We start from the raw sequence: 23199 nt of genomic DNA on the forward strand, positions 1-23199 counted from the left end.
TCCTCCTCCTCCTCCTCATCTTCTTCTTCTCCCCTTTTTTTATTTACATTCTTTGCCTGTTTTTCTTCCTCCCTCCTTTCCTTCTTTTCTCTCTCTTTACCCCCCCCCCCCTCTCTCTTTTCATCCCGGACCTTTTATCTTCCCTTCTTCAGTCATGAACCTCGTCACCGTTCACACTAATAGAAGTGCTGCGACAAAGGCCATCAATCAGCGTGTGTGTGTGTGTGTGTGTGTGTGTGTGTGCCATTTAGATTTGTGACTGGCATAAGTACCTAATCTGCCCGGAGACAGTACCTATATTACATGCGCTCTCTCTCTCTCACACACACATATACATACACACACATACATATACACACACACACACACACACACACACACACTGTAGCATGGTGGCACCTCGTCGTGACGTTGGGACAAATTCAGGGTTTAAACGTCTCCTTCAATTCTTCCCCTTGTGAGAGTGTGTGTGTGAGTGTGAGTGTGTGTGTGTGTGTGTGAGAGTGTGTGTGTGTGTGTGTGTGTGTTATCCAAGCTGCTGTAACATGACACACCTATACTATCATTGTCTCTGTGTAAAGGATACTGAGGCGCTGAAGAATGTGCTAATCCCTGTAGATTATATGTGTGTGTGTGTGTGTGTGTGTATTTTTGACTTCCTGAGATAATGCAAGTGTTGTGCAGTCATGTGTGTGTGTGTGTGTGTGTGTGTGTGTGTGTGTGTGTGTGTGTGTGTGTGTGTGTGTGTGTGTGTGTGTGTGTGTGTGTGAACTGCCAGCTGAACTCGCCTGCAGGATGCACACACAGTGTGTGTCCTTTCACTGCAGGTGCGACACACTATTATAAATAAAACTGCGTGTTGATTATCGATTCATAACTTTTTATTATTATTATTGATCCGGCTAATAAAATATAAAATATTAGAGAACAGGAACGGACGCCCTTCGCACGTTCTCTCATTTTGTCCCGTCGGCAGTTTTTCCTCTCTTTCTTTTTGAAGGACGGGGACGGAGGGCGAGAGGGGCTGATGGGGAGTGGAGTCTCCTGGCTCCTCCCCCTCTTCTGGCTCCTCCCCCTCCTCCCCTTGTGTTGGCTGTAATTAAACAGAAGAGTCGTAATTCATGAGGCTTTGTTAAACCGATGCTACGCTACGCTACCTCCCTTAACCCTGGTCTCACCTCTCCCCCACCCCCTCTACCCCCCCCCCCCATAGGTCACATGCTGAGTCGTGCTTATCTACACATTTTCCCAGAAATCTCAGGGCGACCTTGAGACCCCCCCCCCCCCCCCCCCCGTGTGTGTTTTAGCCGCGGCGCGATAAGATGTGTCTGTTAGCTACAGTCGGCTGGGCACCAATGAGCTGTCTGGATCCTCGTGGCCACGCCCCCTGATGGGGGGGGGGGGGTAGTCTAGTGTTGTGTTCATAATGATGTAGTTTCATCTGAACATTTGTTTGTGTGAGAGTGAGTTTTGTAGTTTAACATGAACAAGCACTTTTTAACTGTGACTGTGTGTGTGTGTCTGTGTGTGTGTCACACACACACAGACACACAGACACACACACAGACACACAGACACACACACAGACACACACACACAGACACACACAGACAGACACACACAGAGACACACAGACATACACACACACACAGACACACACAGACACACACAGACAGACACACACAGAGACACACAGACACACACAGACAGACACACACAGAGACACACAGACACACACACACACACACAGACACACACAGACACACACAGACATACACACACACACAGACACACACACATACAGACGGATCATTGTTTATGTTTTTGTGGGAGTGTAATTAGCTCTGAGCGCTACGGTTTCATCAGGTTTGATCTGCCTGAGAGAGACGGAGAGATGGAGAGACAGAGAGAGAGAGATGGAGAGAGAGAGAGACAGAGAGAGACAGAGAGAGAGAGAGAGAGAGAGAGAGAGACGGAGAGAGAGAGAGAGACGGAGAGATCGAGAGAGAGAGACGGAGAGAGAGACAGAGAGATTTTTGAAAAACACTTTATTTACATTTTTTCCATCACAACGTTTCTCTACAAATAAAGTGTTTTAAAAATCAGGTTATTTAAAATAAAAGCAAACAAACAAAACATTAAAAACATTAAAAAAGAAAACATGTTTTACCGAATAAAAAGTGGTGCAAACTCCAGCTCCTCCTCTACCACAGAACAAACAATATCTTTAAAACACCAGCGTTGTTTAAAAGCATCCAGGTCTCCAATGTGTTTGTAAAACCTGAACTCCAGCCAGAGTCTGGCTCTGATGTTACAGAGCCACACTGCCCTGGCTTCCTGCCCCTCTCTGTTTTCCACCCGGGACTTCCTAGTTAAATAAATTGCCATTTTCGCTTCACCGGATAAAAAATTTAGGAGCTGCCACTTTTCTTTTTCTGTTTTTTTGTAGGCAGCTCCCATGATAAAAACCTTCTCTGTAAAAACCACATTAAAAAGACTAAAAACCACTGTTAAAAGAGCGAAGAAACTCAAAAGTCTCTTACACTCGTTAAAAACATGGTAAATAGTCTCCCGGAGGTCACAGAAGGGGCACTGGCTCAGGACAGCGGGATTGATTACGAAATAAAAGCGTTGGGCGCGGCAGCACCGTGTAAAATCCGCCACTGGAGGTCAGCGGTCCTTTTCTTTAGGGGAGGCTTGTATAGGACCCCCCACTGCGGGCCAGGGCCTCCATGCCCAAGTCTCTCTGACCACACAGTGGGCGGTCTGTTGCACAGTCTGGACCTGTTGATGCTCTTCACGAGGTTAAAATACAAAGTCTTCTTGTCTGCTTTGTTCAGTGTGCAGTTTTCTGGGTGGTTCGTTCTCAGCAGGGGGCCGGTGAGTGCCCCTAGCCCCGGGCTGAGGGAGATGTTTGGGAAGGGGTCTGCAGGGTCCGGCTCTGCTCTCCGCTGGCTGTAGTCGTTGAGGCTCCTCTCCAACCCGGTCAGCCTCTGCCTCCACAGCTCAGGAGCCTCCTCGCCACCCGGTCGGAATGCAGACCCAGCAGGAGCCCAGGGCCGGGGTCGCTCAGCGTCGGCCCCACTGCATCCACCAACTGCTGCAGGAGAAAGGGTCTTTGTTCGCAGCAGCCCGTTAGTCCAGGGTGACGCTGCTGCTAATGTCCTAGTTTGCCCGTGAATTAATGGTTCTCTCAACAACCAGAACAGAGAGTCAGACTGTGGGCACCTTCGTGCTTAAAAAGGCCCACGACTTAAAAACACCCTGATAAAAGGAGGCAGCCCACTTAGTTTTAAAAGCTGGGGTCTATTAAAACAGAGCAGTATCCAGCCCTAGGTTGTCAGCACGTCTGAGGATGCAGCTGGCCACGTCTCGCCACACTAAAACCCCGGACTCGTTAAAAACTTCTGAACAAACTGTAATCTAAAAGTGGCCGTCCGGCTGGCCAGGTGGACAAGGCCCTGTCCCCCTCCTCTCTGGCTAAAAACAGCACCCCCTGTGGCACCCAGTGTAGACCCTCCCAAAAGAAATCCACCATCTTCTTTTGTATGTTGGCTAAGAAGCCAGAGGGAGGGTCTAAAACTGTCAACCTGTGCCACAGTTGGGATGCAATAAGATTGTTTAAAACCAGTACTCTACCTTTAAAAGACATCTGGGGGAGCAGCCACTTCCACTTGGAAAGTTTCCCCTCTATCTTCTCTGTGACGCCCTCCCAGTTCTTCTGGACCATGCTCGGTTTCCCCAGGTATATTCCTAAATATTTAAAACCGTCCGTCTTCCATATGAGTTTTTGTGGAAGAACCGGGAGGCCGCCACGCCACTCCCCCACAGCGAGGGCTTCGCTTTTCTTCCAGTTCACCCTCGCTGATGATGCCGTGCTAAAATCATGTACTATTTGATTTAAAAGGTTTACATCATTTTGATTCTTGATAAAAACAACAACGTCGTCGGCATATGCCGATAAAATCATTCCTTTACTAAAACCAGGTAAAAACAAACCATGTAGGCTAGAGCGTATTTTAATGAGGAGGGGCTCGAGGGAGAGTGCGTAGAGCATCCCGGACAGAGCACAGCCCTGCCGGACCCCTCTACTCACTCTAAAGGAGCACACAGCCTGCCGTTTATCTTCAGCACACTCTCAACATTACTGTACAACACCTTGATCTTAGCTATGAAACCAGCGCTGAACCCAAACTTCCCCAGAACTTTCCAGAGGAAGCCGTGTTCAACGCGGTCAAAAGCCTTTTCCTGATCTAGAGAAATCAGACCAGTATCCATACCCAACGAGCTGGAGACCTCCAAAACATCCCGAATGAGGTGCGCGTTGTCCACCATGGACCTGCCGGGCACACAGTAGGTCTGGTCGATGGAGGACCTGCTCCATAGCTCCCCTCAGCCTGGAGGCCAGGACCCTGGACAGAAGCTTGTAATCCACACACAGCAGAGACACAGGGCGCCAGTTACCGATGTCCTGCGGGTTTCCTTTTTTCGGCAGTAGCGTCAGCACTGCCCTCCGGCAGGACATCGGCATGGAACCAGAGGCCAGACTCTCATTGAAGGCGTCTAGGATGTCCCCTCCGAGGACATGCCAGTATTTCTTGTAAAACTCAGCGGGAGGCCGTCGATCCGGGCGCGCCCTCCTGCATTCCCTGCAGGGCAGCTTTCAGCTCTTGGGGGGTTATGGGTCTGTCGAGCTCCTCATTAGTCTCCTCGGAGACCTGAGGCAGCTCCCCACAGAGCCCCTCCGACTCTCCCTCCTCCCTATACTCAGTGGCATAAAGGGAGGGTAAAACCCCACCGCCGCTTCCGGATCTGGCTTGGCTCCACAACCGACTGCCCTCGTCCGTCAGCAGTGAGTGGATCACTCGCCCTGCCCACTCCTCTTCTCCAGGCCGAAGAAGAAGCTAGAGGAGTGTCCATCTCGCGATGGTCTGGAATCGGGACCTGACCAGTGCGCCTTGCACTTTTACTTGAACAGGTCGGCGAGCCGCCTTTTTACTGAGGACTTCAATATGTCCTCGATCTCCTGTGGACTCGCTCAAACTTTCTAGGTCCACTATCTCAGTCTCCAGGTCCTTCATAGATCTGGTGGCGTCTCTAGTGACGTTGAAAGTGTGCTGCTGACAAAGGAGCTTAATTTCTACCTTACCACGGTCCCACCACTGCCTAAGATTATTAAAATCACTCTTCCTCAGCCTAAAATGCCCCAAAATAAAACAACACCTCTCTAAAACTCCTATCGAAAGTTAAAACTGTATTAAAATGCCAATATGCGCTCCTGGGTAAAAGTTCCTGATAAAAACATGACATAAAACCAAAGAGTGATCAGTAAAACCAGCCGGAACAATGCTGCACATTTTAAAAATACTAAAATGGTGCTTAAAAACATAAATACGGTCTAACCTGGCTGAGGAGATCCTTCCCTCCCTAACGTGGGACCATGTGTACTGTCGGCAGTCCGGATGCATCCTTCTCCACACGTCCACCAGGCCATGAGAATGGACCAGCCTCCTCAGCACCTGCTGTGAAGCTGGATGTGGCTCTGTGTGATTTCTGTCATTAAAATCATCCTCTGTGCAGTTAAAATCCCCCCCCAAGAATAAAAAATCCTCCGAGGCACAGTCATTTAAAACATCATTAATTTTGGATAAAAACAGCTGCCTCTCTGTCCCAGTTGTTGGAGCATAGACATTAATTAAAACAACATTAAAAAGGTCGAACCGTGCTTTCACAAAGAACAGCCTCCCCTCCACGATGTGTTTGACCTCCAGTGACCGCGGGCTGAAGGCCCTGGAGAAGAGGAAGCCCACTCCTCCGCTGAGGTTGGTGTTGTGGCTCAGGAGGACTTCCCCCCCCCACTCCCTCCTCCAGTCCGCCTCGTTGGTGCTGTCGCTGTCGTCTCTTGTAAGAAGAGAACATCGTTGGCCTTTCATCTTGTTAAATTCATAAATAGATGTTCTCTTCTTACTGTCCTCGCTCCATTTACGTTTAAAACTCCGACTCTGAATGTGTTCATTAAAAGAAAAGAGTTTAAAAAACAAATAAAACTTAAAATCAACAAATCAAATAAAACCCACATTGGAGCTCTCCACCTCCCCTGCTGGATGCACTCCTTTACTTTGAGTAAAATCTTTTTAATCCTAAACACCTCTTGCTTTTCAAACTTTTTTTTTTTCATATAATATCTGCAAGACTGTACAAAGTTCACGAGGTCAGGAAGTGATCCTGACCTCCACTTTTTTTTTTTTGTTCTGTGTAAAACTGGCTTATTTCATCCACTGTGTAAGTTTTGAGTTTGACTGCTTGTTAAAATTAGAGGAGAGTCGCTGTCGTCTGCCCCCTCCTCATCACTACTGTCCTCCACCGGCCCCGCCCCTTGACTCCTCCTCCTCTCCTCCACCCTGCTGGCCTTGGCCTCGCTGCCGCGCTCTGGCCCTCTTCTTTCTTTGAGGCCCTTTCTGCCCCCCTGCTTCCTCCTCATCCATCTCTACCTGCTCCGCCCCCTCTTCCTCTGCACCGTCCTCCTCCACCTCTTCGCCTCCACCCACCTGTCCTACCCCCTCAATGGGCTTCTCACCACCCTTGTCCTCGTCTTTTTTTTCCTTTTCCTCCTCTTTCCCACTTTCCTCATTATTCTCCACCCCACTCCCCACTTCCACCTCTAAGCCCGTGCCACCATCACCACCATCACCAATATTTTTGTTGTTTTTAATCTTTTTGTTTGTTTTTCCCTTCTTTTCTTGTTTTCCTTCCTCCTCCCACTTCCCACCTCACCCACAGCCTCTACCCCACTGCTCTTGGCAGATCCCCCACATCCCTCCATTTTTTGGTCCGCTTTTCCTTTTTCTCCTCACCGCCGACTCCACCCACAGCCTGCTTCTCACTGCCCTGTCCAGCCTCCCACCCTCGCCACCCTTACCCCCTCGCCACCATCACCACCATCACTCACTCCCTCATTCATACTCACCACATGTGTGTGGTGCAGCAGCAGTGACGCCGCCGCGCTCTCCGTTGGAATCGGCGGCCGCCGCAGCGCCGCCGCCGCCGCGGCGCCTCCTCTCAGAGACGCCGCCGCGCGAGCCCGCAGCGCGCAGCGGCAGCCGCCTCACCTGCTGTTCCCCACGCTGGTGCAGCGCGTCGTGACGCTCCGGACGGACCCGAGCCGCCCGGACCAGCTGGCGCAGGGTCGCCTCGCTTCGAACAGACCCTCGCGGTGTGCCCCTCCTCCCCGCAATGAAAGCACTTCATCGCCGATGAAGACTCGTAGACGTTATAGTTAACATCATCTACTCTGACGCTGAAGCGCAGGTTTAACTCCGCGCTCCGGTCGTCGAGTATCATATAAACCGATCTACGGTAACTCATGATATGCTTCATCGAGCTCTCCTTGAACCCCGATGAGAGAGATCGGGGAGACCAGCTTTCCGTGCCGGGAGAGCTCTCTGCTGAGAAACTCATCGGAGATGAGCGGAGGGACGTTTGAAACGAGGACTCTGGTGGACGGCTGATCCAGCGGAAACACCTGTACAAACAAATCTCCCACCGAGAGACCCTCCTCTACCACGCGGCTCACCTTCGCCACCTGATCCAGGAAGATCACGACCGAGCCGTTCATCTTGGCGGCGGACTTCACGCTGCTGAACCCGACTTTCTTCCCGACTGCCCGAGCCAATTCCTCCACGCTGCACGAGGAGTCACGGCAATCTTCATCCGTGTCTCCTCGTGAGCAGCGGGGGAATCGGGCAAACATTTCCGCCGCCGAGCCGGTGAGGCACCGCAGCGGAAGACACCCAGAGAAAAACCCAACTAATCACCAAACAATTTAAACTACTGTGAAACCCAACTAATAAACCACATAAACTAAATACAAACAACTATGAAAGAACAGAGAAGAGAGAAACACACAGACAACGCTCCGCAGCTCTCAAACACACACCCTGTCGCTCTGACGCTCAGCGTGAACTGAGAGAGAGAGAGAGAGAGAGAGAGAGAGAGAGAGAGAGAGAGAGAGAGACAGAGAGAGAGAGAGAGAGAGAGAGAGAGAGAGAGAGAGACGGAGAGAGAGACAGAGAGAGAGAGAGATGGAGAGAAGACATAGAGACGGAGAGAGAGACGGAGAGAGAGATGGAGAGAAAGACATAGAGATGGAGAGAGAGAGAGACGGAGAGAGAGACGGAGAGAAAGACATAGAGACGGAGAGAGAGATGGAGAGAAAGACATAGAGACGGAGAGAGAGAGAGAGAGAGACGGAGAGAAAGACATAGAGACGGAGAGAGAGAGAGATGGAGAGAGAGACGGAGAGACGAGAGAGCGAGAGAGAGAGAGAGAGAGAGAAGAGAGAAGAGAGAGAGAGAGAGAAAGAGAGAGAGAGAGAGAGACAGAGAAAGACATAGAGACGGAGAGAGAGAGAGAGACGGAGAGAGAGATGGAGAGAAAGACATAGAGACGGAGAGAGAGACAGAGAGAGAGAGAGAGAGAGACGGAGAGAAAGACATAGAGACGGAGAGAGAGATGGAGAGAAAGACATAGAGATGGAGAGAGAGAGAGAGAGAGAGAGAGAAAGACATAGAGACGGGGAGAGAGAGAGAGAGAGACGGAGAGAGAGAGAGAGAGAGAGAGAGAGAGAGAGAGAGAGAGAGAGATGGAGAAAGACATAGAGAGAGAGAGAGAGAGAGAGACGGAGAGAAAGACATAGAGACGGAGAGAGAGAGAGAGAGAGAGAGAGAGAGAGATGGAGAGAAAGACATAGAGACGGAGAGAGAGACAGAGAGAGAGATGGAGAGAAAGACATAGAGATGGAGAGAGAGACGGAGAGAGAGACAAAGAGAGAGAGAGACGGAGAGAAAGACAGAGAGAGAGATGGAGAGAGAGAGATGGAGAGAGAGAGATGGAGAGATGGAGAGAGAGAGATGAAGAACGAGAGACAGAGACAGACTGGGAGAGGAAGAGACGATTGATTAATTAATTGATTGATTGATTGACAGATGAAGGTCAGACTGAAACGGAGGGCGCTTGTTTGACCTTCTTTCTATTTAAATAATCATATTTATAAATTTATATTTAAATGTTTCTTTTTTCATTCACATTGTTCTTCTTGATGTTGGCGGGTACCGGTCACTCTGGTGTGGGGGCGTGGCCTCGTCGAGGGGGCGTGGCCTCGTGGAGGGGCCCACGGTGAGCTTCCCCACGCCGAGGCCTCATCTGATCCGACTCTTCATCATTAATTGAGGCTCCGTCGCCGCCGGTGACTCAGCGGTGTCGGGTCACCGTGGCAACGGGTCAGATTCCCCCCCCTCCTCCCCCTCCCGTCTCTGTTTCCCCGGCGATGTGGAGCCCCCGCCGACCTTAAGGGGCCTGATGAGGGGGTCCAGAGTCGAGGCCTCGTCAGCCGAGACGTTAAATAACATTTTAAGAATCTTAATTAAACCCAAGTTATAGGTAATCAATACCGTGACTCCATCAAACACCCATTGGCTAATAACTGGAGTTCAAACGGAGACGCAGTGATCTGATTGGCCGACCCGAAGCTGCCGAACTGAGGACAGGTGGACTTTTGTTTTTGTATTTTTTATTTTAATTATTTAAACGTGACGCGATTGGCCGAGCTCCATAGCTGTAATCGGGGTCAGGCAAAGGTGTGTGTGTGTGTGTGTGTTACGTACTCGAGAGAAAATACACACACACACATGACACGCATGATTCAAACAGTGCTGCCCAATACGCATCCTCCCCCCCCCCCCCCCACACACACACACACACACGTAACATCATTAACCTGCTGACCTCTGACCCCTGGGTAAAAATTGACTGATTTAATTGACTGATTTTCTTCAATCCTTTTAAGAGCTTTAAACACACACACACACACACACACACACACACACACACACTGCCTATACAAACGGAGAAGAGGTTGAACAGAGGAGGAGAAGATGGAGGTGAAGAGGAAGGTGTTAAAGGATTATTGGAGGATCGCTTACAGATAACAGGAAGTCACGATATTGCAAAAACAACATCCATGTTTTGGGGGCGGAGCCTCAAAATGCGTGGAATAACGAGTGTGACGGGAAGAGGAAGAGTAGCAGGAGAAAGAGGGAGGAAGAGGGGAAGCCAGGGGGTTTATGGGTATTTCTAATGAGCTCCTTAGTGAGAGCGATCGGGGGGGGGGGGGGGGGTGACCTTGACGCCTCGCGTGCAGAAATAAGCTCGACGACAGAGATAGAACAGGTTGCATGCTGGGAAATGACAAAGGAGGGAGAGGTGGGAAAAAAGAAGAGAAGGAGGGGAGAGGTTTTACAACGGAACAAGGTAACGAAGGATGACAACAAATGAGCGGAGAGAGGACGAACGAGGAGGAAGGACGGATGGAAGGAAAGAAGGAAGGAGGAGGAAAGAGAGGTAAGGAATGTAGGAGGAAAGAGAGGTACGGAAGGAAGGTAGGAAGGAAGAAAGGAAGGAGGAAAGAGAGGGAAGGAAGGAAGGAAGGAGCAAAGAGAGAAGAAAGGTAGGAGGAAAGAGAGGGAAGGAATGAAGGAAGGTGAAAAGTAGAAAAGAGTGGGAACTCCCAAAAACACTAATAACGGAAGGGAAGGCGGTAAGGACACATAAAAGGATGTGAAAGAGGAGGAAGAGGAAATGAAGCCTCAGTGTGTGTGTGTGTGTGTGTGTGTGTGTGTGTGTAGTCCCGTTAGCCGGAACGATGTCATTCGCGGTCGTGTTCCGTTTCTAGCCGAACATATTTGCTTCCATTGCATTCTTTCTGAATAAACCCGAATATATGCGCCTGTCTCTTTAATTGGATTATTTTTCAAACACTCTACTCTGATTGGCTCGTAAGAAAACACCTGGTTGAACCCACTCAGGCCTTCTCCATGTCAGACAGTCCATATACTGAAGCGTGTGTTTATTTATTACATATTATTTTCACGGCGTGGCTTCTTTAAAAAAATGGCGGTCGTACTTTTATAGAAGGGGGGGGGGGGTCAGGACCCTCCCAGAGGGTTATTAAATAAATAGAAACAACTGATTTACAAGCACCTCTCGATGAAACATCGTAATGGATCCACGGCTCGAGCGCAGATGTTATTTTTTTATTTTGTCATTATTTATTTGGGCTGGAGTCTGGAGGCGGAGTCTGGAGGCGGAGTCTGAGCGCTGTGGAATCAGACACCGGGACGGTCGGGACACCTGAGACGAGAACGGGACACGGAGACGGCCCCCCGAGGGGTTAACGGCCGATTCAATCAGCCAGAGTCCTTTTCCCCCCGGAGAGAGGGAACCGGCGCTAAAGGGATTGGTCCGTACCATGTGGGGGGGGGCATCCGGCTGAACAATAGAACAGATCGCACTTAAAGGGAAAGAGATGTTCGATGAATACAAACTCAAATGTTTCATCAACATTCCTCCTGAACACTTTTCTCTCCAATCCCCCAAATGTTTAATAATTGATTATTAGCTAAACCCCTTTTTTAAATTTAATCTATTACTCCATAAAATCCAGAGAAAGCAAAAGTCATACATAAAAAAAGAGAAAGAAATAACTTCCTTCAGTGATGAAATCCTACTTCCATATTTACCTAAATCCCCCCATGACCCCCCTTTCTCCAATCTCATTACCCAGGATGCAGTACCTGTTGCTACCAGCAGAGCTAAATTACATGTAATGTGATGTTATCTAATATATATATATTTTATAATAATATACGTTTTTTGTGTCGGTGTATTGACGAGAAACCCGTTGATACTTTTTAAAGAGTATATTATATATACAATAAATATTTAAACAAATATTTCCAAACTGCCCGACATGTTTATTCCTCAAGAGGAAAATTCAGAAAAATATTTTACACCAACGCGTAGCTCCAAACTCTTTATTAAGTTACACCGCTTGAAATTAAATTAAATATGAGATAAAACTTTGAAGATGAAAAATATTCAATTAAAATTGAAAGTTCATATTTTTAACGTCACCACAGGAAACCAGAGTGTAAAAAACCTTTGTGCACAACTTTCTAGCCAAACTGTTGAATTCCCTCCTTTTTTTAAAGCCCGGCTCAGTGTCAGTCAATCCCTCCCCCCCCCCCCCCCCCCCAATCCACTGAGCTCGCTCGTGATTGGCCGAGAGGAAGCTTCATCCACCGGTGGAACGGGTCCGATTTAGCCTCGACTGCTAATCTCAAGGCAACTGAGTTTGGGGGGGGGGGGGGTTCTTAGCGATGAGATAAAGACAGCGTGGGCGTGAATGGGGGGGGGGGGGCGTGGCCCCGCCCACTGCTCAGCGGGGGGGGAGGTAGAGCGCGGGACACGAGGTGCATCCTGGGAGATGGGCTTAACCTCCGTCATTAGCCTCTTACACGCACTGGGACAGGCGAGGCTCCACCTGGGCCGCCGCACCGATTTAGCCTCCGCGGAGAGGATGGAGGAGGGAGGAGGGAGGAGGGAGGAGGCAAGGGAGCCAGATTAGGTTGCAGCGTGACAAAAGGTCGGCTGGAGGTGAGACGAGTGTAACCGATCTCGCCGGCAGGAAGGAGGAAGAGCCGCAGACGGACCGGATTCCCGAAGGTCGGCGGTGACCCCGGAAAAAACTAAACGACTTGAATCTTTTTTTTTTTTGCGATTTCGCCGCCGCTGAAAATGTAACGCGGATGTTTTTCACCGGCGTGACATCGGGCACCGTTATCGATACGCGTGTGTTCGCCGGGGTCGTTGTGAAAGTCAGAGCGAGCGTCGGCGCCGCGGTCGTTGGAGGGAAAATGAAAAGAAAGGGGTGAAAACAAAAGCAACGGAAAAAACTGAAAACGTTTTAACTCTTTTTTCACGTTTCGGCCGAAAAAAATATATGTATATATACATATATATATTTATATTGATATACATATATATAAATGTATTTATATATATAAATATATACACACATATATATGTATATATATATATTTATACATTTATATATGTGTATATATATATACATTTATATGTGTGTATATATATATTTATACATTTATATATGTGTGTATATATATATATTTATATATGTGTGTGTGTGTACATATATATATATACACAACAGTGTATGAAGACATTCTGGCGATATAGGAATGCACATGAACACAAAGATATACACTCACACACACACACACACTAATACATCCACACACTGTCATGATAAGTCACGGTTGTCGCAGCGAGAGACGACCCAAATGCCGACATTACTGCACAAAACAATCTTTAATCCAACAAACCAGAACGGACGACCAAACAGTACGAAGCCACACTGGGAATGAGACCAACAGGGTTTACATCCACAGGCAGGCGGAGGTGATTGGACAACGGGGAACGAGACACAGGTGAACACAATGAGGGCGGAGCCAGCAATCACACAGGAGGAAACAATCAGGACCAGGGCAGCCAATCACAGGGAGACAGACGACACAAGGACTTCAAAACAAGACACAAAACGAGATACAAACTCCAGATCATGACACACACACACACACACACACACACACACACACACACACACACACACACACACACACACACACACACACACACACACACTGCAGCCGTGTTGGGAACAGCCAGTACTTGACGACACTCTGGGTTTTCAGCACTTCCCCCTCAATCGGCCTTTTTTGTGCTAATCACAGCACATTCATACACACACACACACTAACACACACACACTAACACACACACACTAACACGCACACACACTCTCTCTTGATTTATAATCAAATAATCCCCATTCTCTTGCAAATCACGTGTGTGTGCATGTGTTTGTGCGTGTGTGCGTCTGTGTGTGTGTGTGTGTGTGTGTGTGTGTGTGTGAGGTGACATCTGTGTCTGGCAGCAGCTCCTCAAGTCACCGGCAGCCCGTGGAAAAAGTGGTCATGAGACCAGGATAGGAGCTAAATATAGACACACACACACACACACACACACAGCGATATCTAGTATCTGAGGCCACCAGTTTACTTATCCAGGAATCAGAGTGGCATTCTGGGTAATTGTATCCCCTCTCATTCCCGCCAAGAGGAGAGCGACATGAAGCGTGTTTCACTCGCAGAAGGAATCAGACTTTCTGGAAGGCTTTCATTTTCACTCCTCACGTGCACTCCTGACGTGCACTCCTCAGTTGCACTCCTCACGTGTACTCCTCACGTGCACTCTTCACGTGCACCTGGGGGAAGGATTAGCAATGAGATCCAGGAGGGATGGCGCCTCCGCGGTGTGGCGTTCCTCTCGGAGGGCTCGATGTCTCCCGGAGGAAGGAATGGAGTTTACAGACGTCACGCCGACCTCATGGAATATTCACTCATTCATTCATGAAACCGACTCTAAACGTTATCTCATCATATTAATTCATTCATAAATGTCGCTTTGTACGTTCCTGTAAACTCTGAATTCAAAGATCCGTTTCTACGTCGGTGCACATCCACATCGACGTGTTTTAAGTGGAATATAATATATTCATAACTCGGTTTTCTTCACTGAGGCTCGTCTCCATGGAGTCCGCCATGTTGCTGCGCTGGCATTTTTTTGTTTGGTTTTGTCGCTACGGTAACCCACAACGGAAAAGAAGAAGAAGAAAAAATTGCAATTCGCAACCTCGCCACTAGAGGCCAGTAAACCCTCCGCTGTGCTCCTATAACTCGGTCAGATTAATCGTTAAAGATGGAGTTCAATAAGTCGGTTTCATACGGGACACACTCCTAACACGCCTGAACTTAAGAATGAAAAGCAGAAAACAACAACAAAAACAACAACAACAGGTCTCCGGATGAATACGGATTATAAAGCTTAGTGGTTCCCATTGATCTAGTTTGTGAGTCTTCATTGTCTTGACTCAGCGCCTCAATAATCAAACGGCACATGATTGGCTCATTGTGGCTTATTAAACATGGAGGATGGGGGGGGGCGTCCTTCTTTTGTCGGCAGTGATGAAGCGCATGTCTTTCTCTTCAGGCGGGCCGTGGAAGAAAAATGAGCTGCCGCCTCATTGCCTGTCAGGAAGTGTCTCGCGAGAGAGAGAGACGCTCCCGTGTCGGTGGTCGACCCTCGAGGAAGAGGAGGGTCCTTTGTACGAAGGTCGCGGCGTCGTGCGTCGGGTTTGTTGGGAAGACTTTACGCTCGCTTTGCATCCCACATTTTTTTGGGAAGCGACATTTTTTGGCAGGAGAGGGTTTGAGACAACGCCGTGGGGTGACCTGTCACTCACACCCTGTAGCCCCGCCCCTAAAGCGTCCCCTGCTTCATGGTCTGTGAGACTCTAAACGACCATAAAGTATAAATGATGACATCATGCTGTATAGAAGAAGACGTGAAACTAGAGACGGAGACATAAACTCATGTTTACAATGTTTACTGAGGGAATACATCAAGAGAAGTGGAGTCACTATATAGACTTCTATACAACCAGAGGAGTCACCCCCTGGTGGTCAGGAGAGAGAATGCAGCTTCAACACATGAAGCATAGACTTCTATACAACCAGAGGAGTCGCCCCCTGGTGGTCAGGAGAGAGAATGCAGCTTTAACACATGAAGCATAGACTTCTATACAACTAGAGGAGTCGACCCCTGGTGGTCAGGAGAGAGAATGCAGCTTCAACACATGAATCATAGACTTCTATACAACCAGAGGAGTCGCCCCCTGGTGGTCAGGAGAGAGAATGCAGCTTTAATACATGAAGCATAGACTTCTATACAACCAGAGGAGTCGCCCCCTGGTGGTTAGGAGAGAGAATGCAGCTTTAACACATGAAGCATAGACTTCTATACAACCAGAGGAGTCCCCCCTGGTGGTCAGGAGAGAGAATGCAGCTTTAATACATGAAGCATAGACTTCTATACAACCAGAGGAGTCGCCCCCTGGTGGTTAGGAGAGAGAATGCAGCTTTAACACATGAAGCATAGACTTCTATACAACTAGAGGAGTCGACCCCTGGTGGTCAGGAGAGAGAATGCAGCTTTAACACATGAAGCGTAGACTTCTATACAACCAGAGGAGTCGCCCCCTGGTGGTCAGGAGAGAGAATGCAGCTTTAACACATGAAGCGTATACTTCTATACAACCAGAGGAGTCGCCCCCTGGTGGTCAGGAGAGAGAATGCAGCTTTAACACATGAAGCATAGACTTCTATACACCCAGAGGAGTCGCCCCCTGGTGGTCAGGAGAGAGAATGCAGCTGACTTCTATAAATCACTGTGTTTGACTGTCTCTGCATCGGGTCGGTCTGACGTGTCGTTTATAAACCACTTCCTGTGAAAGTGACCTCCATGCAAAGGGAGAGTTAAGGCAGCGGGACGCTCATCAGACCCCCCCCCCCCCCCCCCCTCCTCCTCATCCTGGCACGCCGCCTTACATCTTCCCTGTCACGTCAGCGCCGGCGAGACGGGGAGGTGATTACACCACTCGGTCCGGCTCATCACCGCCTCTCGGCGCCGTCACTTGACCTTCACACGGCCTTCCCCCCCGCTCGCCGCGGCCCGGTGTCCCTCATCAGAGACGGCGTCGAGAAACACATCCCACTCGTACCGGGGCGGCGAGGGGAATTCACCCAACGTGTGTTTTCTGTGGCCGAGATCGGTGGAGAATTAGATTCTCCCTCTCGGGGGGGAATTGGGAATAATTCTTCAGTAAAAGGGAATTTCTGCAACATCTAAAGCTGCAACTTCCTGTCGCGGTGATCCGGGAGCTCTGGAGGTCGCCGGGGGTCACATGACACGATGTGTGCGTCGCATGGAGGAACAGTCCCGTATAAATCCAGAGGAGAGTTACGGCCGAGGGCCGGAGAGCGTGACCTTGTATGGAGGTGTGTGTGTGTGTGTGTGTGTGTGTGTGTGTGTGTGTGTGCGTGCGTGTGTGTCCTCAAAGGGAATTTTGGACAGTCCAGCGCCCCGGCTCACCGTCACATGATGGAGCTCGTGACTGACGTTACATAACGTTACAGAAAGGGGGGGGGGGGGCGACTTTGATTTCTCTGCGTGGATCAATAAGGTGTCATGTTATCATTATTATTATCATTATTATCAGAGCCGCCAAGGTTTCAGAATATAAAATTGAGAATATAAGATAAAAAAGAAGTTTTTTGGCTTTCGATTTTTTAAAAGCTTTTTACGATTTTTCGTGTTTTTTATCGCTTAAAATAAATCGCTCGTGCCGATTCTTCGGAACGGGAGACCGCCGTGTCGCTACGGTGGCCCGGAGGGGCCACGCCAGACGTTAATAGTGGGTTGAAATCTGGAACCAAGTCGCTAGAATTCACCAAATCCTGTAAACTGGCCTTTAATTAAATCTGTAAAAAGATCTGACATCTATAAATATATAAAATGTTAAAGTACCGTATCTTGATTTATTTGACGCCGCTGTACGTGCTAAGCCAACAAGCTAACGCGGCGTGGCTCAGCTTCATATTTTTAGCGTTTAAAAATAAATAAAAAAGCTCTTTTTTATTTTAAGCACCGCCCCCCCCAAAACTCAACCAATCAGGTGATCCCGTCCTCCGAGAAGTTCTCGTGACACCAAAAAAATAAAATCCCAAAGTTCTATTTATAAAAAAACAAAAATCGCAACGCCGGCGCTGAGCTTCACGCCGACACCGAGGTGAGAGGTGCAGATGACCCAGGAAGGAATGTGTGTATGTGTGTGTGTGTGTGTGTGTGTGTGTGTGTGTGTGTTTAAAGATAGAAGTGAAGGATGCACCTCCACCGTCTCGCTGCCTTTCAGCCCAGATCGCTCTCCCGCATGCAGCCGCCGCTATTAATAGTGCCGCTGGTCCCAGCAGGGTGCTCCTCCTCCTCTTCTCTCCTCCTCCTCCTCCTCCTCCTCCTCTTCTCTCCTCCTCCTCCTCTCCTCCTCCTCCTCTCCTCCTCCTCCTCTTCTCTCCTCCTCCTCCTCTTCTCCCCTCTCCTCCTCCTCCTCTCTCCTTCTATTCTACTCTTCTTTCTTTTCTTTCTTTATTCTTTCATTTTTTTGAACGACTGAGCGGCCCAGAAGTTTTTTTTTCACCGTCGTCACGCAGAGATTAACCGCGAATGGCGGTCACCGCACTTCATTTACCTTTAGCCCCTCCCCCCCAATAACACTCTTATTATAATTTCAGCGTCATATTTTATGGGCCTAAAAAAAAAAAGGAGCTGCGGCGATGATGTCGGCGGCGGCTCGCGGTTAACTTTAATATCTTTAAACTCGGGGTGAACTCGTGGCCCCTCCCCCCCCCCCAAGTCGTTTCCCTCCCATTAACTTCAAAGGTGGTCCCGTATTTTACGTTATTAATTTCACGATCATTTGCATAATCTGCCAGTTCCGCGGACCCTGTGGCTCCGCCCCCATCATGCTGCATTAGACCTGGGTGAGGAGGATAAGCGCCCTTCTTCTTCCTCTTCCTCTATTTCAACAAGCATAACACGTTGTTGCTGTGCCCCCCCCCCCCCCCCTCTCTCTTCCCAAGGGGAAGGATGACTGAGCTCTTTGGTGTTTTTCAGCACAACAAAAAAACAACAACAAAAAAGATTCATTTACATTCATAGCGCACACTTGTGGATTTCAAACTCTCAGACTCACTCGTCTCTCCGGAGGAGGAGGAGGAGGAGGAGGAGGAGGCACTGGGTCCAGGGAACAAGGAAACGAGGAGACTAGGAGACGAGGAGCCGAGCTCCATCGTATAACGCAATGAAGCTCAATCTTTTTGGGGTTCGGAACACCTCCCAGTAGATTATAACGTTGACTCTGAGTCGTGGCAAAACAAAGCATCAAAACATATACAAAACAACAACAACAACCTTTGATCTGTGTGTTGGGCGCGGTGAACCGGTTCCTGCCGGTTCCCTGAACGCCTCCTCTCTGGAGACGATGTGGCACGCGGCGGTCCAGAGGTTGAAGTCAACGAGATGCTTAGAGATCGTCTGAAGACAACAACAACAACAACAACAACAAATAAACAAGAGGAGACAAGCCGGTTTGCTCCTCCTCCTCCTCCTCTTCCTCACGCCGCCGTTCGGGAGTCATGTAGCGTGTAGCCGGCGAGGGCTTCATCATCACTCAGAGGGGGACCGTGTGTGTGTGTGTGTGTGTGTGAGTGTATGTGTGTGTGTGTGTGTAGGTGTGTGTGTGTATGTGACGCCGATGAGATCACACGACTCGTATTTATATATGTGCTGTACGTTCTCCACGGTGTGAGTGTGTGTGTGTGTGTGAGAGTGTGTGTGTGTAAGAGTGTGTGTGTGAGAGTGTGTGTGTGTATGTGAGAGAGAGTGTGTGTAAGTGTGTGGCCAGTTCACCTGTTTTCTGGTGCAACATGTGTACATGTGTTAAGTGCGTGTGTGTGGGTGTGTGTGTGTGTTTGTGTGTGTGTGTGTGTGTGTGTGTATATGTGTGTGTGTGTGTGTGTTTGTGCGTGTGTGTGTGTGTGTGTGTGTGCTCAAGGATATTTGTTTTGATTCACAGCTGCAACGGAGAGAATCTGAGTGGAAACAATGAAATCAATCAGGTTGTTCGTCCGAGATTATGAGGGAGAGAGAGAGATAGAGGAGGGAGGATGGAGGAAAGAAGAAGGATGAGAAGAGGGAGGAAGGGACATAGGAGGGAGGGAGAGGAGGCAATGAGATGAAAGAAGAACAGAAAAAGAGGCAGAAGGAGAAAAGAAGAAGAGATGAGGAGAAGGAAAAGGGGATGAGATAAGAGAAACAATGGAGGGCAGCGAAGAGAGAAAGAAATGGACTGGAGAGGAAGGAGGAGAAGATGAGAAAAAGAAGGGGGAGACGAGCTGAGGAAGAGATCGATGGAAAAATAGAAAGAAAAGAGGTGAAGGAAACATGGCAAGGAAGAATAGTAGGGTGGAAACAAAGAGAGGGAAGAGAAGGAGGAGAGGAGAAGGGAGAAAACTACAGAGGAAGAAGAGTGAGAAAGAGAAGAGGAAAAAGAGGACGAGGAAAGGAACTGAAAAGGGAAGGAAAGAGGGAAGAAGGAGAAAAGGACAGAAGGGGATGCTGTGCGAAGGAAAGGGGACAAGGGGCCAAGGAAGGAGGGAAGGAAGGGAGTGGAGAAGAGGGAGCAGAGAGGAAAGGAAGGATGCGCTGAGGGAGCGAGAGATGAGTCAGGCACACGTGAGAGGGATGTGATCCGCCTGCTAACACACACACACACACACACTCCACACACACACACACACACACACACACCACACACACACACACACACACACTCCACACACACCACACACTCACACACACACACACACACACACACACTGTGGAAACACACACCTGCATCATCAGCTGGGGAGCAGTGGGGGGGCGTTTAGAGGGCGTCCTCCCCCCCTCCCTCCCCCCCCACCCTCCCTCTCGTCTTTCATCTCCTCCCTCCTTCCCTTCTGCTTCTCAATCAAGTCACGACTCCCCCCTCCCCCCCTCCCCCCTCTACCCCTCCTCCTCTATATATCACTCTTTTATTTCCTGACACACATCTCTCCCTCTTCTCTCACTCCATCTTTTCCATCCCTTCCTATTCAACCAACCTCTCCTCCCTCCTTTCCTCGCCCCCTCGGCGTCCTCCTCTTCTGGTCTCCTCTTAATCATACTCACCTTATCACCTTAACACCCCCCCCCCCCCCCCCCCCAGCCGATTGGCTCTCTTCTGATCGAGTCGCTCTGCCGCTCGGTAATTTCTGAAAAGCCGTGAACGATGTCGTCCGTTCCTCGACTCCGATCCGCGGTCCTCAGACCGCCGAGCGGCGCCGCGTCGTAGCGGTTCAGATAAAACACGCCGTCGCCGAGGAAACCCCGAGGCTCGTGAGAACCGCCAGTTAGAGTCGCTGCTCGCCCACGGGGATGAAGGGAGGCGTGTGTGTGTGTGTGTGTGTGTGTGTGTGTGTGTGTACAATAGGCGGTGACATCTCACTCACACATATTCATTGCGGTTTTGTAAATCCAGTCCGACTGCTTCTTCTCCTCCTCATACCGTTCTCCCCCCCAGAGAGTGCGGTCGCTCGCTTCCCTTCACACTGAGTCACGTACACACACTTCCTGCTACCCTCACACTGACGTGGTTCACGTCTGGCTCTTATGTGACTGACGACCACGTGGCGGGGGGGGGGGCGGTTCCTGGAGGGTTAAACGGGTTCCTTTGGGGGTTAAATGAGTTCATGGGGGTTATAGGGGTTCCTGTAGGGGTAAAGGGATTCCTAGGGAGGTTGCATATAGAGACGTTCCACCCATGGTGGTTCATGGGGGAGTTTTAAGGGTCCTTTAGGGGCCTCTAGGAGTCATTAGTGGTTCTAGACATTCATCTCGGTTTTAGGGGTTCCTGGGGGACTTGAAATGGTTCTTTAAGGGGTCCTATGGCTCCTGTCGGGGCTTCTAGGAGTCATTATAGGGGTTCTAGACATTCCATCCGCTTTTAGGGTACTTGGGGGGGTTTATAGGGGTCCTTTGAGGGGTCATATGGCTCCTTCAGGGGGTTGAAGGAGTCATTCTAGGGCTTCTTGGGGGGGTCCATCGGGGTATTTCATGTTGTTTTAGGTTCTTGAGTAGTTCTCGAAGAGGGAGTCGTATTAGCATCGTGGTTAAAGGAGCTCCAGGTCTGCAGAGGCGGTCCAGGAATCCCTTGGGGGGGTTAAAAGAGTCCCTTTGAAGGCTTGCAGGGTTCTTCATGAGGTTCTGGACGTTTCCAAAGGGGTCGTTGGGGTCATGAGGATTTGTGAGGTGGCTGTTGAACGTCTTCTGTCGCTAATGAATTAATCTGCAGCCGCGGACACACCTCCAGATCGGCGCCCCCGGTGTACGTGACCCACTTCCTGTCTAATCCGGCAGCGTGTCCAACCTCCTCTAACGTGGAAGTCTCATTATCTCTAACGAGTAGCTGTTGAGAGATGAAGGGCTGTGGGCGATGTCCTCGTGACTCTCCGACAGACGGACGGTGTAATAATACTCGCCGGATGACGGAGGTCTTTATCCAAAGGGCCTCGCAGTACTTAAAGGGGGTCCCCGATGGGGACTAAGCCCCCTCATTCGAACAATGGCGATGAACTTCACAGGAAGCTCCATCCTCGGGAGTCTCACAGCGAGACGTTGTTTCCCATGTTTGGTCGCCGGGGGTTACGGAGGGACCGTCAACTCCTTTGTGACTTTCCTTTAATCTCCATGTTTGGCTAACGTGACCCCCCCCCCCCCTCCTTCTCTTTTTCCGTCTCCAGTATGGGGAGGAGGAGGTGTGTTCGGACCGCTTGGACAATGACTTCCCGGACATCGACCTCTCCCAGCTGGACACCAGCGACTTCGACAGCGTCAACTGCCTCAGCGAGCTGCAGTGGTGCAACGACCAGCCGGCGGGCGCGTCGCCGGCCTCCATCCGCTACAGCGCGGCGGACGAGCTCTTCGAGGTGAGGGGGCGGCGACTCGCGTGTCCTCTGAACGACGGCCGCGAAGATTCAAGGATTTCAAGGACCGTTGCGAAGGTTCCTAGAGACGGATCGCCCTAGTGCGTCCGTTCTGAACGTGTCCCAGTGGACGCCAATGACTCCTACTGACAGGAAGTGGATACGGACCCCTCGAGCTGGGTTCCTGGAGGGGTAAAAGGGGTTCCTGCAGGGGGGTAAAGGGGTTCCTGGAGGGGTTAAAGGGGTTCATTGAGGGGTAAAGGGATTCCTGGAGGGGGTAAAGGGGTTCCTGGAGGGGTTAAAGGGGTTCCTGGAGGGGTAAAGGGGTTCCTGGAGGGGTAAAGGGGTTCCTGGGGGGTAAAGGGGTTCCTGGAGGGGGTAAAGGGGTTCCTGGAGGGGTAAAGGGGTTCCTGGGGGGTTAAAGGGGTTCCTGGAGGGGTAAAGTGGTTCCTGGAGGGGTAAAGGGGTTCCTGGAGGGGGTAAAGGGTTCCTGGAGGGGTAAAGGGGTTCCTGGAGGGGTAAAGGGGTTCCTGGAGGGTTAAGGTTCCTGGGGGTAAAGGGGTTCCTGGGGGGTTAAAGGGGTTCCTGGGGTAAAGGGTTCTGGAGGGTAAAGGGGTTCCTGGGGGTTAAAGGGTTCCTGGAGGTAAGGGTTCATTGAGGGTAAAGTGATTCCTGGAGGGGGTAAAGGGGTTCCTGGAGGGGTTAAAGGGGTTCCTGGAGGGGTAAAGGGGTTCCTGGAGGGGTAAAGGGGTTCCTGGAGGGCTAAAGGGGTTCCTGGAGGGGTAAAGGGGTTCCTGGAGGGCTAAAGGGGTTCCTGGGGGGT

General features: G+C 50.0%; 1 protein-coding gene across 1 annotated transcript in view; it reads left to right on the forward strand.

Annotated features, from left to right (window-relative positions):
* ppargc1b (peroxisome proliferator-activated receptor gamma, coactivator 1 beta) overlaps positions 1–23199 on the forward strand; it is an 82375-nt gene that overhangs the window by 34635 nt on the left and 24541 nt on the right. Inside the window, 1 exon segment of the mRNA XM_056438722.1 lies at positions 22194–22379. Within this exon segment, the coding sequence (XP_056294697.1) occupies positions 22194–22379 (186 nt within the window).

Source organism: Pseudoliparis swirei, chromosome 19 (assembly GCF_029220125.1).
Source record: "Pseudoliparis swirei isolate HS2019 ecotype Mariana Trench chromosome 19, NWPU_hadal_v1, whole genome shotgun sequence".
NCBI classification, from domain to species: Eukaryota; Metazoa; Chordata; class Actinopteri; order Perciformes; family Liparidae; genus Pseudoliparis; species Pseudoliparis swirei.